Below are 16,545 nucleotides of genomic sequence, written 5' to 3'. Positions count from 1 at the left end.
ACTATAGTCATTGACTACTGTGTCTTGCATACTTAACCTATTCCACTGATCTACCACTCTGTTTCTTAGCCAGTACCAAGCAGTTTTGATGATTGCTGCTTTATAATACAATTTAAGATCTGGTACGGCTAGGCCACCTTCCCCTGCATTAGTTCCCTTGATATTCTGGACCTTTTGTTCTTCCAAATGAATCTTAACTATTATTTTTTCAAACTCTATAAAATAATTTTTTGGCAGTTTGATTGGCATGGCACTGAATAAGTAAATTGGCTTAGGTAGAATTGTCATTTTTATTATATTAGCTCGGCCTACTCATGAGCAGCGGATGTTTTTCCAGGTATTTACATCTGACTTTATTTGTGTGAAAAGTGTTTTGTAATTGTGTTCATAGAGTTCTTGGGTTTGTTTCGGGAGGTAGACTTCTAAATATTTTATAATGTCTGCGGTAAGTTTAAACGGAAGTGGGGAAAACATTTAACAAACAGCGTACCTTGATTTCAGCAAAGTGTTTGATAGAATCACTACAGCAGTGTGAGGTCAATGATAGTAATAATGGCTGACATTTGTATGGTACATGAAGTTTTACATATACTTTTGCATACAAGATCTCATGTCGAGCCCCACAGCAACCTTGTAAGTGTAGGTACTCATGGTATTATTATCCCGATTTTACAGATGAAGAAACTACAACTTAGATTGAGTGTCTTGCTTATGGTTACAGAGCTGGTTGAGTGCCAGAGATGGGTGGGGTGGGCAAGGTGAGGAGGACAGCTTGGTTCTTTGCAGCTGGTTAAATGACTGAACACAGAAAGTATCACTGTCACCCTGGAGGCAGGGCTCTATCTTCAGCTCACTCTGTCCAATTCAACATTTTATCAGCCATTTGGGTGAAGAAATAGAACCCATTGTTACAAATCTCTGTATTGAGATCCCTATTATTAAGCACCCCACTTAGAAATGACATTAGCAATTAATTTAATAAAATGAAAATCATATACAGCTTTTACTTAATTGCCAAAAATGTTAATTTCATTGACCATCTATATCAGAAATCTTCTCTGATTTTGAAACTGTTGGCATCAGTAGTGAAATACTTAACCAGGGTAGCTTAATGATAGGATACAAGCACAGGAATCTGAGGTAAATGCATATAATTATTAGAATTAGTTAGTTTCTTTCCCCAAGACTCCAGAAAGAAAGGTTGTGTGCCACCTCCAAAGAGAGTTGTTGGGGAGTTTTCCCCTTGCTTCAGTGTTTAAATATCACAACACTTAATAAGTAATAATGCCAAGCATTTATATTGTGCTTTAAGGTTTGCCAAGTATTTTACATATATTATCTCATTTGACCTCACAACAACCCATTGAAGCAGGTGCTATTATTATCTCCATTTTATAGATGAAAAAACACAGGCTCAGAAAGGTTAAGTGACTTGCTCAGTGTCACACAACTAAGTAGGTGTCAGAAGCAGGATTTGAATTCAGATTTTCTGATTCCAAGTCCAGCACTCTGTCCACTGAACACTCCAGACTTATCAGCCATATATTCTTTTGGTTCCTCTTAGGAAAGACAGATTTTTAAAATGAAATATTTTAATTACTGATGCTCTTTATGTGTGACTAATTGCCTTATGAGAGGCAGCCTGGCATAGTGAATCCAAGGGACAAGCCTTAAAGTCAAGTCCCACCCCTGACACAGATTGGCTGTGTGACCCTGGGCAAGTCAGAAGAATGGAAGCTATAGAAGAGCAGCCAGAGTGCATCAGTGGGAAGTTTCCACACCTGTGAGGATACAGGTCTGCACCTTTTTAAAAAGGAAAAATTGCCTTCTGTGTAAATGGAGAGAGAGGATTAGACCTCCAATATCCATTCCAGTTTGAAGATTCTGTGATTACACACACATATGCACAAACACAAAAACACCATGACCTTCTTTCTTCCAGTCATGGAGAAGTAAATGGATAATCATTTCCCTCTACTCACTTGCCCACAGAAAAGATGATATAGGTAAAAGCACTTTAAAGAGTATGGAATACTATAAAAATGTTGGGTGCTATTAAGAACCTCACCATAATGATTCAGGCATCCTAAGGTTGACTTGGTAGCTCTCCCAACACAGGCTCAGATGTGGGGGAGGGAGGGTCGGGAATTGACTGCATCTTTTACATATGGAACCTTTTCTACACATAGAAAAGTTTAGAATTTCGAGTTGTGAACATAATCCTTTCAAAACACTAACTTCTTTTATGCCCCATGAAAACCACGTGATCGCTTTTCAAGCACTTTGAAATAATACAGTGAAAAAGAATCCTTTCTTCTATGTACATGATGACAAGATGGGAGTAAAAGCTAATATCGTTCAATTGTCAGATAGTAGTTGTACTTCCTTTGCCACCCAAACTGTAACAAACTATTCAGAAACACCTTAAATGTTATAGCTACATTACTTATTTTTAATTTTAAAGCCATGTCATCGTAATAGAGGAAGTTTACAAATTTCAGTCCTAACTTTAAAAAGCCGCTTAGCTTTTAGTATTCGTATACTTACATTTAGTCAGACAGAAAAACATCACCTTCTTTGGCATTTTTCTTCATCCTTCTCAGAAAGAGGAGAGGAACTAGCATAAATTATGGCAAGGCATAAATGGAGGAATTAAAGAATTAAGGTTTTCTTGTTAAATTTCAACATATTTGTTAACTCTGCCAGGCCTTGTGCTAGGTACTGTGAGATTATACAAAGATAAATGAAGCACAGTCCTTTCACTTTAAGAAGTAGTAGAGGGGTTAAAACAAGTATTAAAATAAGTAATAGTAAAAGTCAAAACTTGATAAATACTTTAAGAGAAGTACAAAGTGTTAAAGACTGTTCAGAGGAATCAAAGAGATCCTATCCAGGGCATTAAAGGCTGAATAGGATATTCATGGTGACAGGGCATTCTAGGCAAACGAAATGACGTGAGCCGAAGCCCAAGAAATATTCAGGGAGCACTCAGTTGTTTGGCTGGACCCCAGGGTGTGTAGAGGATAATCCTGGGGAGATGTGTTAGGGTCAGAGAACAGTAAACCTTAAATACCAAGTCGAGGGGCTTAGACATCATCCTGTAGTCAGCGGTTTGCCAGGGAAGGGTTGTTAATAGGGAAGTGATGAAATTAGAACTGGGCTTTAAAACGTCAACAGTAATCAAGCACATGGCAAGTGATGTACAAAGTGGTTACTGTGGACTAACTTCCCTCATCCCATTGCCTTCTCAATATTAGTGAGAGCATCAGCTTAGGAAACTTTTCTAAGGATGTTTTAAACTCTGCGCAGAGCTCTGACTGTAGAATAGCTATAGGGGATCTTTGTATGTCTATAAATTTGTTTGCCACTCAAACCTTTCAAATCTTAACCCGCTGTTTTTGATGAAGTATTCATCTCAGGAGATATGGTGTAAATGATGGGAACCTGGAGCAAAATATATTCTGTGCAAGAAAGGATATTTTAAATTATGGAAAGTGTTGCTGTATTTATAAAACTCATAATCATATTCCTAATCCCTCAGGAAATCTTTGAAGTATTCTAAAGCTACTAAGAAGCTGGGCATCAAAATCATTTGCTAAGAAATCCTGGCAGTTAATGATATTACCAGTTAGTACTGGAAAAATGCACACGTGCGCGCACACACACACACACACACACACATATATACCTTTAGCATTAATTTTATTCTCACTTTTAGCTTGGGCAGTTTCTGTTATTTTAATTGTTGTCAGCCAGTCTTTGACTAATCCTTGTCTTCTGTCCCTCTCCTTTCATCCCACAGAGCAGAATGGTTTTGAAGGAAGAAGTGGTTTCTGACAACTTTGGAGAGAGAATCTATTTTTATGCGCATCATTTACCAAACATGCCACACAAGCATTTATTTTTAGTACATTTTATTTTTTCATAAAATTGCTAATGCCAAAGCTTTGTATTAAAATAAATAATAAAACTGCTGCTGTTGGATTTTCTTTTACTCACCTTTTTTGAGATTGCAGTGTCAAAAATGACATTACTAATTCAATTTTTCTGTGAAAGAATGTGTTTATGACCATCATTAGGAGACCATCTACACTGCCGTTTGGGGCATTTTCACTTTTATTTTGTGCCAAGTATGACTCAAAGAAATGGTGATTCTGTGACCAGCTGTGTACAATGTTTTGTCATACTTGTATCTGCAGTTTCACTATTCAAGAAAATTTAGGTTTTATCACGTCTGATGTGGAACCATTTTGTATCCCTTCTCATACCAGTAGTTGCAATATTGGTGAAACTTCTTGGTGATTAAAAGAGTTGAAATATTCCCATTTTCATAGAATCTCAGTTGGAAAAGATCTTGGAGGTCGTCTAGTCCAACCTGACCTCCCTAAAATTCCCTTCTAAAGCATCCGTGACAAGTGGTCATTCAGCCTGTCCGTTCTCTTCTGTTGAATTATGTACCTGTGTGGAAATCAATACAGTCAGTGATGGGGCTTAGTAGTTCTTATCACATGCCAACCATGAAGATACTGATGGGCCATCTTGAATTCATTTGACTTTATAATACAAATGGAATCAACAGTTCTTCCATTTGCATCAGTAACCACAGAAGATCGGCACTATCTGTTTGTCCTCTGAAGTATTGTCAGTAGCAAATTGACTTCTTCCTATGCCGAGATGTTATTCCCTTTGCTGTTCCCTCCTGCACTACCATATGGAGAACTAGAGTATCTTCTTTTCATTATAAATTATGAAACCAAATCTCAGTAAGGTAACTTGTTGATAAAGATAACAATGATACTTAATGATATCGTCAGAGAAGGACTAACATTCCCTTTTTCACAGTATTTCAAGTATTCGTGCCTGAATTTTAGAATCTGAGCAGAGAATAAGAGGTAAACAAGATAGCTTTTAAATATGCTTGGCCTGTCTTCAGGTCTGACCGTAAAACTTCAATGTTGTAGCTATAAGGCATGAGTCTTAATGATACGGAGTTACTTCACCTACTACAGAATTATCAGTAATCAAAATTAGAACCTGTTGTTTGTGACTTTGGATGGGAAAATGAAGTATCTTTCCCAAGTTTACACAAATAGTGCTGGTTTTGGAATCCAGAAACCAGGGCTCAGATCCCAACATTGTCACTTATTTTATGATTTTTGCACAAGTCACAACCTCACTGGGCCTCAATTATTTCCATCTGTGAAATGGAGATGAATTAGATCAGTGGTGTTAACTCAAATAGAAGCATCCCTGTAGAGGTATATTGACTTAGAAAACTAAAAATTAACACTGTGTTGTATTGAATTTTTATTTAATTTGTTAAACATTTCCCAATTCTATTTTAATTTGTTCCTGAACACATTTTAAGGACCCTCCTCCCCACCCCATTCCCAGTGAGTTTGACACCTCTAGACTAGATGACCTACAAGGTCCCTTCTTGCTCTTAAATCCATGATCCTATGTCTCCAGGTACTTGGACTCCAAACCCAATACTCTTTCCAGTACACCACAGCTGCTTCTTGGGTTTTTTAATGTGTTATCAGGCTTTTAGTTTTTGCTTATTCTAGTTTTCAAGTAGCCAAGAAAACTTTTTGGGAGATAGAATTTAATTTTTAAAATGTAATGGAGATAGATTTTTTGAATTGGCACCATGGGAATTCCAGATAGCAGCCAAAATCTACATCCAAATACTGTTGCTTAATTCAGAACAGATGAGATGCCATCAGTTGAGAAGGCAGCCTTATAATTAGAACCAAAATGTGTGAGGTTCAATAATTATTAACATTTTTAAGTGAGAGAATTAAATATCCATTTAACACAAAATTGTTTCTGATCTGAAGGCGCAGCTGGTAGAGACTTTCACCTAGCACAGTTTAGGACTAGATAACTTGCAAACTACGATGTTTGAAAAAGGAGTAGTCTTTTGCCAGGAAAGGGTGCTCTTGCATGGTGTGCCTATACTGAGAAGTTGTAATGTTACACAGGGTTCACGGGGGGGGGGGGGGGGGGGGGGGGGGTCAATTTATCCCAATCAGCAGCCTCATATAATTAAAGTGAATCAGGAGAGGATGAAATGTCATTTCTCTAACAAATGAATTCACTTATCAGGGCAGTGCACTGTGCCCAGTGATAGTGGAGTTAAAAAATAATTAGGATGTGGGCCCTGCATTAATGGGTTTGACAGGTTGGCAATGAGATTGTGACCATAGAGGTTTAAGGTCGAATTAAGAAACTATTGTCATGATTTCTTAGCTTGTATGCAGCTGAAATATGTGGCTTTGGTAAGGCCCAGATCATCAACTCCAAAGTTATCTAGTCCAACTGTACAGCAGAACCTCTGGAGCAGAGGCAGCAAACGTGCAGCCCGAACCATATTAAAGTGCAATTGGGAAATAGCTAATAAAATAAATAAAAATACAACAAAACATAGCATTACATTTTAAAACTAAGTCAGTATGCAGCTGCAGAGGCTACTTCCTCATGTGTGGATAGGTGGTCCATTTCTAGCTGAGTTTGACATGACTGCCCTACAGCATTACAAGTAGGCGTGCGCCTTTTGCTTGAAGTCTTCAAGGGATGGCAGATCCGCTATGTCTTGAGGCCTTTCCACTTTTAGACAGCTGTAATTTTTAGGAAGATTTTCCCCACCAACTTGACATTTTCCCCTCTGCAATTTATGCCATGGTTTCTAGAGCTACCCACCAGAGCTAAGCAAAACATCTCCAAGGCAGTCTGTTAGAATAGAAAGAGTGCTGGATTTGGGGTCAAAGGACCTGGGTTCAAATTCTGGGTGTGCCACTTAATAACTATGTAATTTTGGACAAGTTACTTAAACTCTCTAGACCTCATGTTTAAAAAGATGGGGATTGGACTAGATGACCTCAAAGGTCTCTTCTAGCTCTAAATCTACAATCCCTCTTCCAGATGACAAACGTGCAGGTAGTTAGCAATCATGTTACCTTCCCCCTAAGGCTTCTCTTCAAACTAGCCATGACAAATTCCTGTAGCCAGTCCTTTTCGATCTTTTTTTTTTTTGTCCATAGGCATTTATTTCTTCATCTAAAATGGGAGTGTCTTACTCTACTTCACAGAATTGTGAGGAAAACACTTTGTACACTTTAAATCACATAGAAATGTGAGTTATTGTTATTTTTGCCAGCTTCAACTTTTTCTGAATTTTGGTGCAAAAAAGATCAAGAACTGAATCTTTCAGGCTCTGCAGAAAGAAAGAAGCACTGCCATGGGAAGTCATGCTCTGGGAAAGTTCACCAGGAGAATGAAATAAGTGGCCGTATGGCCAATCGACAGGTTAAATACATGCAAGACAGTGCCACCATCACCACCACCCCTAGGTGGGTCTTAGATGGCCCCCTAACCACAGGGCTTCACAGAACAAGGCCCAAATTAGGCCTCTGTTTAAAAAAATACTTACTTTTAAATGTCAATTATTTTAGCCAACATGTTTCAGGCCAAGGGCCTAGAATGTTGGACCCAAACCACATTGTGCCTAGGCAGATATAACTGTACCTTAGGTGGGCTTCAAGAGCACCAAAAGACTGATGACATTTTGAAGGTGCAGTAGAGTCTATGCTTTCAGATAAGGCAATAATGGGGGAAGGGAGTTGTCAAATCAAATATAAACAAGATTTCCACGAAGGAAGGGACTTTTAAATGTAACAAATCTTTTGTGTTTAGTCAGGGATTGGGGAATTGTGGAAGTTTCTTAGGCCGGTTGATTGCAGTTGATTTAAACCTCCGGAAATCCTTGTGTCCTGTATAAGCTACCCTATTTCATTGTAGGTTTTGGTTGTCAGGAATATACTTAACGTGCCAAAATAGAAAATCTCTAGAAAAATATCTGAAGAAAAGATGAGGTAGATGACATTCTCTTTAGTTTTCTTGCTCTCTTCAGCAGAGTAAAGAGTAGGATATGTAGGGTCTTCAAAAAGGCCTTGAGCTGTTTTGGGATGTTAATTCTTCATGTTTTAGGTTGTATAGATGCATAGCAATGCTACGACAGATTCTGGATGGGAACCGTTCTCCCACTGGATGCAAACTGGTGTTGCCGTTTTTTTTTTCATCTTAGAGTCTAAAATAAGAAAATGGTATATACAATTAGTAGTTTCATTGTCCAAAATTTGTAATAAATACCATTTATAGATTGTCTATTAGGACCCCTGCATCTAGGTGATTAAGTTTGAAAGGGCCCGTTGCTTTTATGAAGACCCTAAATTCTCAAAATAGCCAATGTATTGAAGCACTATATGGCATATAATCTGGAGACTTACTTGCACTTGCACTTTGCATACTTGCAGCCTTACTAACCTCATGATTTTTATTATAAGTTCCACAGTATGCAGTTCCATAAAGCTAAGCTACTAAAGATAAACCAAGCATGAAATCTTTAGTTTGATCTGTACTCATTGCAATATTTTCTTGGACCTAAAAATAGTCTGTGCTTCCTGATAAAACCTCCCACCTCTCCCTGTAAAATTTATCCACTTGCTCCATCCCTGGGAAATACAAGGAAATTATTTTCTTCTCGTACACATCAACTGCCCAATTGAAAGATTACAGTATAGGTTACTAAATAAGATCTTCATGGTTAGACTTTGTTTCAAAAGTTGAGCATGCCAAAAAAAAAAAAAAGTCTTGGGAGATGTATATTGATCCTGGCTTTGGTCCTCACTAACTAGTACTTACAACTGGTAGTGAATCCTATAGGAGTCCTCCACTCTACCTTGGGGTGTAAGTGCCTTCGTATACATAGCCAAGATGTACCTTATACTTGGAGCCAGCTCCAAAAGCTATATATGATATGTTCTGATTTACTCCAGATTTTTGTCTGATGACCTCTCAGACATTACCAAAAATGACTTGCACATGAGACATAATGTAAATGATGTCATGAAGGGTGTATATGACCAGAAAATGAGGTAGAAGGGCAAAAGTGAAGAGTGGACAGCCCGAGTACTATACTGGTATCCGTAAAATAATAAAAGAACCAGAGGAAGACCTTCAGCATTGAGTGGTCCCTTGGTGGAAAATTTATGGAAAGACAAGAACAGAAAATACACAGAATAATGTTATAATATGCATCAGTGAAACGACTACCCACCCCGATGAGATTGCATATCCCTCAAAGCAGACGTCTCAAAGGGCTAAAGCAGTTTGATTGTTTCTGTCATGATTGGGAAAAGACAATCTATCTTTGTAGACTTTTAAACATTGAAGGAATCATTGTTAAGCATTTAATTCTTCACGTTGAATACTAAACATACACAATAACATATGTATGGAAATGTCATTTTTCCCTTGATATTGCCAGTGGAAACTATATTCTTTAATATAAGGGCAAGTGTCTTGAGATTGTGTTTGGGTTATAGTGTGCAGTCTCCCAGACTAGGCCAAGAGAAAAAATGGTTCATGCACAGTAATTACTCTGATAGATCTAAAAGAGAAGCAGCAAGACCTTCAACTTCATTAAAGAGCTTTCTTCTCAGTTCTGTATAAACTCACTTTGTAAACTGAAGGACAGGAAATGCAAAACATAGCTGGTGCTAGAAGCGATGACAGGCTAGAGGTAATGGCATACTCCTGTACATGCCAGCTACCAGAGGGAAGGAGGGGGGAGGAGCCTGATGCTGGCAGATCTCTTGAGTATAGCTGTTCTCAACTTTGATGGGTTATGCTGATCAGGTGTCTGCCCTAAGTTCAGCATTAAAAGAGTAGCAGGAGACCACCAAGTTGCCTAAAGAGAAGCAAACCAGCCCAGGTCAGAAACAGCAAGTCAAGGCTCCCATACCAGGCAGTGATGGGATTGGACCCATGAGTAGCTCTACACTTCTAGACTGGGCAAGATAGTAGAGAGATACAGTCTTTAAAAAAATAATGATAACAAAAAGAGCCAATATCAGTATTCCCATTCACCCAGTTATTAGGATAACAGAAACAGATACAATGTTAGTCCCAGTATCTCCTTTGAAGCATGTTGAAAGTTGCTACTTGGTGAAACAAAAATGTAATATATGTGGTACACGTTACATGATCCATGTATGCGAGAAAAGTTATGTGAGTAAACCTTATTTATGAATTGAATTGTGTTGAAGGCACTAGAGAAGCTTGTTGTTTAAAGGGGTGCAAGGATAAATCTTTTTGTAAAGCTGAATGGTCACCCCCTGACTTAGAGATTTTAGCATATGTCTTTTACTTAAAGGTGCTCTGATTCTATCAATGTGATCATTCTGTCCTCCAACAGAGATCACAGCGCTTCTGTGAGTCAGCAGTCTTTGTGACCTATTGGGTCGTGAATGTAGCAGGTATGCTTACATCGTATTGGTGTAGATAGGTTCTGTGTTGTCCCCATGTGAAAAGCAACCGAAATGGATATTTGAACTAACGTAATGCTTCAGTGAGAGTACATTTCTCTTTCTCCCCTCTGTCCCTGTGACATTTATGCCTACTTTCTGATCAAATCTTTTTGCTCTGCTTTCTTTTATTTTTTAGGTGGGCACTTCTTTCATCGGAACTCTTTGTCCCCTCGAAGCCTGGTTTACGAGAGCGAATTCTCCATGATTGAGCCTTCCTTGGACATGTACGATGACAACAAAACCTGAAGAAACCTTGATGTTTGGGGTCACTCTTTTGTTGGTTTCTGATCATTCTTCTTTTGTATTCTTCTGTTGGTGTCTTGTCCTGGAGGAGGAGCTGCTGCATTTCCCTCATGGGGGTTGGGTTTCCAGGCTAAGATCCAAAGTTCCCCCAAGATGGGAGTACCCTGCAACAATGCACCATCGCACATTGCCCTTCTAAGGCTGTCCAATCTCACAAGAGTAGTGAGCTACATCTGGATACAAGAGGCTTAGCCCTGGCTCCCCAGGGTTCATTGTGTACTGAAGATGTCTTTTTTTTTTTAATAAGCATGTACTGCTCTGTGTGAGTGGAGTTTGCCTTTCTAATAGTCCTTGTGATCAAATTCCATTGTGTTCCCAAGTCTACCAGGTGATGTTTTTTGGTTTGTTTTCTTTCCAGTTAAGAGGATCATGAGCTGCTGCCTAGATCTCTCTCCATTCTCTCTCTTTCAATGACGAACCCTCTTTCTGAAAGGATTGGGGAAAGGGCATGTACCTTTGTCCTTGACACATGACTGGGCAGCTGTGCTCCTGCAAAGTAGCCTATCCTTAGAGCCAGGATGGGTGGTGGCAGTGGGTGCCAGCAATGAAGAATAGAGTCATCCACGTGTTTATTTTCCAACTTCCATTTTTGAGCATGAAGTCACTTTTACAGTCACTGGAATGTCACTCCAGCTGTGCCTGCCAGCCCACATTCTAAGGGAGATGGGGCAAACATCCCTGTTCTTTTTTGGTTGGTTCCTAAGTACTCAGATCTCACACAGGATGAGCGATGGTTAGCTGATTCTTTTCACTGTGGAGTTAAACCATCCCATTCTCTTGTATGACACCAAATGAATACCACTCCCTGGTCTGGTTTGGTATAACAACAGTCTCCCTCCTGCCAGTCCTGATAATGAAAATGAAGACAGCAAAGGAGGATGAACAGGGAAACTTACATATAGACATACAGAAAGGAGGCATCTTGTATTTTTGTCCAGCAAGAGAAAAAGGAAATGCTTTTTAAAGCAAAAACAATAAGGTTAGAGGCAAGAAAGATGAGTATGTGTGTATTTGACACATAACTGCCAGCGTCCTTTGATGAGTGAATCAACCCAACATATCTATGCACCTTTTGCTATAATTGTTTAATCTGCTTCTTCATTTTAATCAGAGTTACTGTATGGGAAGTTACAAATGCTTTTGTATCATTATGTGAATGAAAATTTGAATCTATATACATCTTGACTTAGTTCTAACAAGGAACCCAAAGAAAGGACTCCTCTGCCTGAGATACTTTTATGGAATCTGTAGAGCATAAATTGAAGAGGGGTACTTGCTGTTTTTCCATATGCAACCAGTCATTTTTAGCATGTGTCCTACTCTATATAATGTGTTGAGGCTGTGACTTAAACACAAATGAAACCCTTGGTTTAAGCCAAAACCCTTGGTGAAGTGAAGTGATACTCTGTAGTAGAAGAGCCTTCCCTGACCTAATTCCACAATCTCCTCTCAACAGTTTCAGGCTGGAGCAGGGCAGACTTTTAAGGAATTAACAGCTTCATTTTTTTACCTTTACTGAGCTAGATGTGGTCTGATTGTTTTTTGTTTGTTTTTTGCTTTTTATTGTGGTCCTTATACTGTAGAAATATTTTTGTAAACAAAATACAGTTTTGGTGAGAGAAGCTTGACCTTGTGGGCGAGCAGTTTCAGAGCAAAGTCAACAACAGTCAAAGTTCAGTTATAGGGAGGGAGTGAGGGAGACCAGCATCCAGTTTCACTTCTGCTGGGCGGGGAAGACAGCTGTTCATTCAGTTTCTCAGTAATTGTTAGCTATGCAGTACCTAGAGAGCTCTTTCAGGAGAGCTATTTAGACTAACCTCTAATTTCAAACTGAGCCTCAGTTTTGTGAAAATGGTGGCCATCTTTCTGTGCAGACACATTTCTGTGCAGAATACCGAATTCTTCACTGGAGAGATGGACCTGAAAAAGTCAACAGTGAAGACATGTAACTAAAGGGTGTCATTCCTGAATTCAAGCGGTTCCTTGGCCAAAGGAATTCTTGCCCAGGGAAAACTCAATTACCATTCACACCACTGGACTGGATGCTTCATCACCACTCCCTATGGAACAGATTCCTCTGAGCAGAGGAGAGCTGGGCATGGTTTCCTCTCCAGGAGTTGGATTTGCCCATCTGGGATTCTTCTCTGGTTCTGCAGTGTTACCAAATTGGCTCTTGTATCACCAGCAGAGTGGCTATCAACAGAAAATATGTCCATCTTATTTAAGAATTTCCTTCAAGAAAATTAGTTGTGCTTGGAGAAAGGAAGGGAACCCAAATGAGGGTGGTGGAGGGGAAGCTATTTAAGAAACAGACTAACTTCAGTAATCCCTCATTTTTTATCCACATTCTTACTGTCCTCATTCTGGACCCCATTTTCCCAGTGACAGTCAGGATCAGCCTATCCAAGTGTGTCTCATCATCAGATGGTTGGCCACCAGACAAGGATTATTTTTTAGCCTCAGCCATCCACAAAGACCCTCTCTGTTAATATGTTAAAGAGGTTTCAGACTACATTGGTAGAGAGGGATGGGTTACCCAAACTGATGAAATTGCCACTCCCTTAAGAATTGAAGTATTCTGAACTGCAGTATCCCCTGAGCCAGGGATAACTACAAAGCTGCTTCCTCCAATGGCATTCAGTGGCTCCAGTACTATAGCCCCATGGGCATAAAATATGGGGATTAAGCCATGCAACAGGTGCTTATCAGGGGAGCCAGTAAATGAGTTGCTGGGTCTCAGTAGCTTCCTGAGGAAGAAGCTACCTTGGAGCCCTTTCTGATGCCCTTTCTCCGCTTCTGTACCACCTGGTACAGCCCTTGGGTATCTTGAAGAGTTACAGAGGGATTCTACAGCTGAATCAAGAAATTGGCTAATGGGATAGACATACCATTGACAAAGGAAGTATGTTTCTTGACAGCAAACATATTCCGTTTTGCAAATCCTAGGGCTGCCTGCTATATTTATAAGGCCCCCCAGTGATGTTAGTGGAGTTAGCTTTTTCCTCCAGAACTAGAAAGTTCATTCCCTCAGAAACTTCATAAGAGAGAAACAAGCTACTGTTGCTTTAATTATGTTACCCACAAAATGCAATCATCTGATTATGTGCGTGGGGTTATCAACCAAATGCATTGACAAGTATGACTCTTTTGAAGGGAAGAATTGGCTGTTTTCAATTAGCTATTTCCCGTCTGCTTTATAAGAATTTAATTTTGTCCTATTTGTATGGTCTTCTTACATCTGAGGTATTTCATTGAGTGTAATCAGTATTTATTGGTGGTGGTACATGAATCTTACTGCTAGACATCTCTGATCTTGTCTAGGCAGCTACTTCTAATGCAGAGAAGCAGGGAGGTTCCATGGTCCGGGGGGACATATTCGGTAGAAGGGCCTTGCTGTTTTCCCTCAGCCTTCTATTGATTCCAAGCCTGGATCATTTACAGTTGCCTACGGTGACTGTATTTGATTTGGACCAATTTGCAAGTCCAGGCCCATTCTTAGTGCATCAGGAAATCTAGTGATTTACTTAGTCTTGGGAGTGCCACTGGCATTCTTCGTCACTGACTTAACTTCCTTTCTTCCTAGGCCACGAGGAAAGCAAATAAATTCAAAACAGGTAAAGACAGGGATCCCATCTCCTCCAAAATGATACAAAAATCAAGCCGTTCCATTATATGCTTATAGATGTTAAGCCGTGACCCAAACATAGAAATAATTCCTGTTCTATAGTACTTTAAAGTTTATAAAGCACTTTCCACACTGCAATCCTGTAAGATAAGTAGTTTCAAGTGTGATTATCCCATTGTCTAGATGACGAAACAATCTCAGAAGTCCAGTGATTTGCCTAGGGTCACAGAGCTAGAGAATGTTTGAGCCTAGGCATAAACACGGGCTCCTGACCCTAATAATAGGTTCTTTCCAGCACAACAGACTAACTCTGGTCCCCATGAGCTGCTTGCATATATTTCTGTTTCTTCCCCAAAGTGCAGCATGCCTGGTGTTGGGGGAAAAGTCCTGAACTTGGAGTTAGAAGTACAAAATCCAAGCTCTACTGCTTAGTATCTGCATGACATTAGGCAACCGCTTAACCTCTCTGAGCTTCTTGGTCCTCCTTTATAAAAATGCTAACAAGAATCTCCCTATTGTCTATTTTAGAAAAAAAATATAATGCAGACATAGACCAGTAGATGTGCTTACTATCTCTGCCGGAATTCTCCAAGGCAACCTCTGTTAGGGAGAGAAATCTAAGCCTTTGAAATGGTAGCATCCTTCCCTAGAAATCTAGTGACAGTATTTGAAGCCGGCCAGATAGTATTAAGATTTGTGAATGATTGAACTCAAAGCCCACTCAGTCCTCAGAGAAAACACACTTTCTAACACATATTCTAATAAGTAATGGGTGATGTTTTAAAGATTACAAAAGGTACATATGCATATATGTGTACATGCATACGTGTATGTGTATGCCATTTAAAACCCATAGTCTATGAGGTAGTTACTACAAATATTACTATCCCCATTTTACAGATGAGGAAACTGAGGCTAAAAGCGGTTAAGTGACTTGTCCATGATCTCACAGCTCGTAAATGCCAGAGTTCTTCCTCAGAGAAGGTTAGCTTTAATTCAAAAAAGACAAAGGCCTTCCACTTTCTGATGATGTGGACATTGACTGCCTTGAGAGTGAAGTTTTTCCCCTTCATTTCTACTGACCTATTTACTCAGTATCTTAAAATCACCTAGCTCTTGAACAGGTCAGGTACACCTCCATGAGAAAGTCTGTGGAAGAGAAGCTGGAAAGTGCTTGTTAGACCATAAACATTCCTGTGATGTTCAGTGATTGCATAGCGTACTGCAAATAGTAAATGCTTAATGAATGCTTGTTGAATGTTGAGTAATATGAGTGAGGTTAGGACCAATTTCCTAGATAACAAGTAATAATAAATCACATGATGACAGTGCTTTTAAGCTTTCAAAGCACTTTTCTCCTCAAAGTGAAGTACTTAGAAGCATTGTTATCCACAGGGGGAGGGGAAAAAAAGTGATTTGGCCAAGGCCAGATGGCAGTGAGTGTCAGACCTGGGATTTGAACCAATATCCCCTGACCCCAAGTCCAGGGTGCTCTCCACTACACATACTGCCTCTCCAGGGAACTGAAAAGGTTACACTGGGCATTGTGGGCAAAATGACAATAGAATAAAGACCAAAACAAAATGAGGTGGGGGGAGAGAAAGGGAAGATCTATATCTGCATTCGTGGAATGGAATTTTCCTGATTTGTGAAGCAGCAAAAAGGAGAGAGGAAAGTGAAATCCACCAAATTCTCAAGAGTCTGTGCATGGATATGTAGCTTACTCAGTAATCTTAGGTTCTGTCCTCGTGTCTTTGCCATTGACTTGCCATGTGGCATGTCACTTAACTTCTTTGGCCTTACTACATCCCCCCCATGTGAGGTCAGCCATCCTTGCATTAGGAAGAGGTTGATGAGATGCTCTGGAAAAGGGGAGGTAGAAAGACAAGTCAATTCAAGAAAGCCATCTTTCTGTAGTCTGACCTAGACACTTTCCTTTGGGGAATCATATTTTCCTGAGGTGGCAATAAATCTTTGGCATGGCACCCTCTGCAAATCCCCACGTTTCCCAAGAGGTTCAGAAAGGAGCACCATTTTCCTTCAGGTGCCTCCTGGTAGTTTCAGGCACCTACAGTGGCATCTAGTTCTCCAGGAGAGAAAACCAGCTGGTTCTGGCAGCAGGTCTTTTGCTGACCGTGTGCCACAACTAAATCAAGCAGTTTCTACATGGAGCTTCCACCAGTCTCTGCTGTTGGCAGTGTATACTGTCCCCAGACACTGAGTGCCCCTTCCTGCCTTTCCCCTTTG

General features: G+C 39.8%; 1 protein-coding gene across 3 annotated transcripts in view; it reads left to right on the top strand.

Moving 5' to 3' along the window:
- RNF130 (ring finger protein 130) overlaps positions 1–16,545 on the top strand; it is a 132,128-nt gene that overhangs the window by 113,535 nt on the left and 2,048 nt on the right. For 2 of the 3 annotated variants that reach the window (XM_020998602.2, XM_020998600.2), the window contains one exon: positions 10,507–16,545. This exon is cut by the window's right edge and continues 2,048 nt beyond it. In XM_020998602.2, the coding sequence (XP_020854261.1) occupies positions 10,507–10,616 (110 nt within the window). In that variant the 3' untranslated portion in view covers positions 10,617–16,545. Of the gene's footprint in view, positions 1–3,802; positions 3,975–10,506 lie in introns of those variants that run through there. The other variant, XM_020998601.2, reaches the window with a different exon arrangement.

The sequence above is a fragment of the Phascolarctos cinereus genome, unplaced genomic scaffold (genome assembly GCF_003287225.1).
Source record: "Phascolarctos cinereus isolate Bilbo 61053 unplaced genomic scaffold, phaCin_HiC Scaffold_2;HRSCAF=192, whole genome shotgun sequence".
NCBI lineage: Eukaryota > Metazoa > Chordata > Mammalia > Diprotodontia > Phascolarctidae > Phascolarctos > Phascolarctos cinereus.
This window is presented reverse-complemented; position numbering and strand designations above follow the sequence as displayed.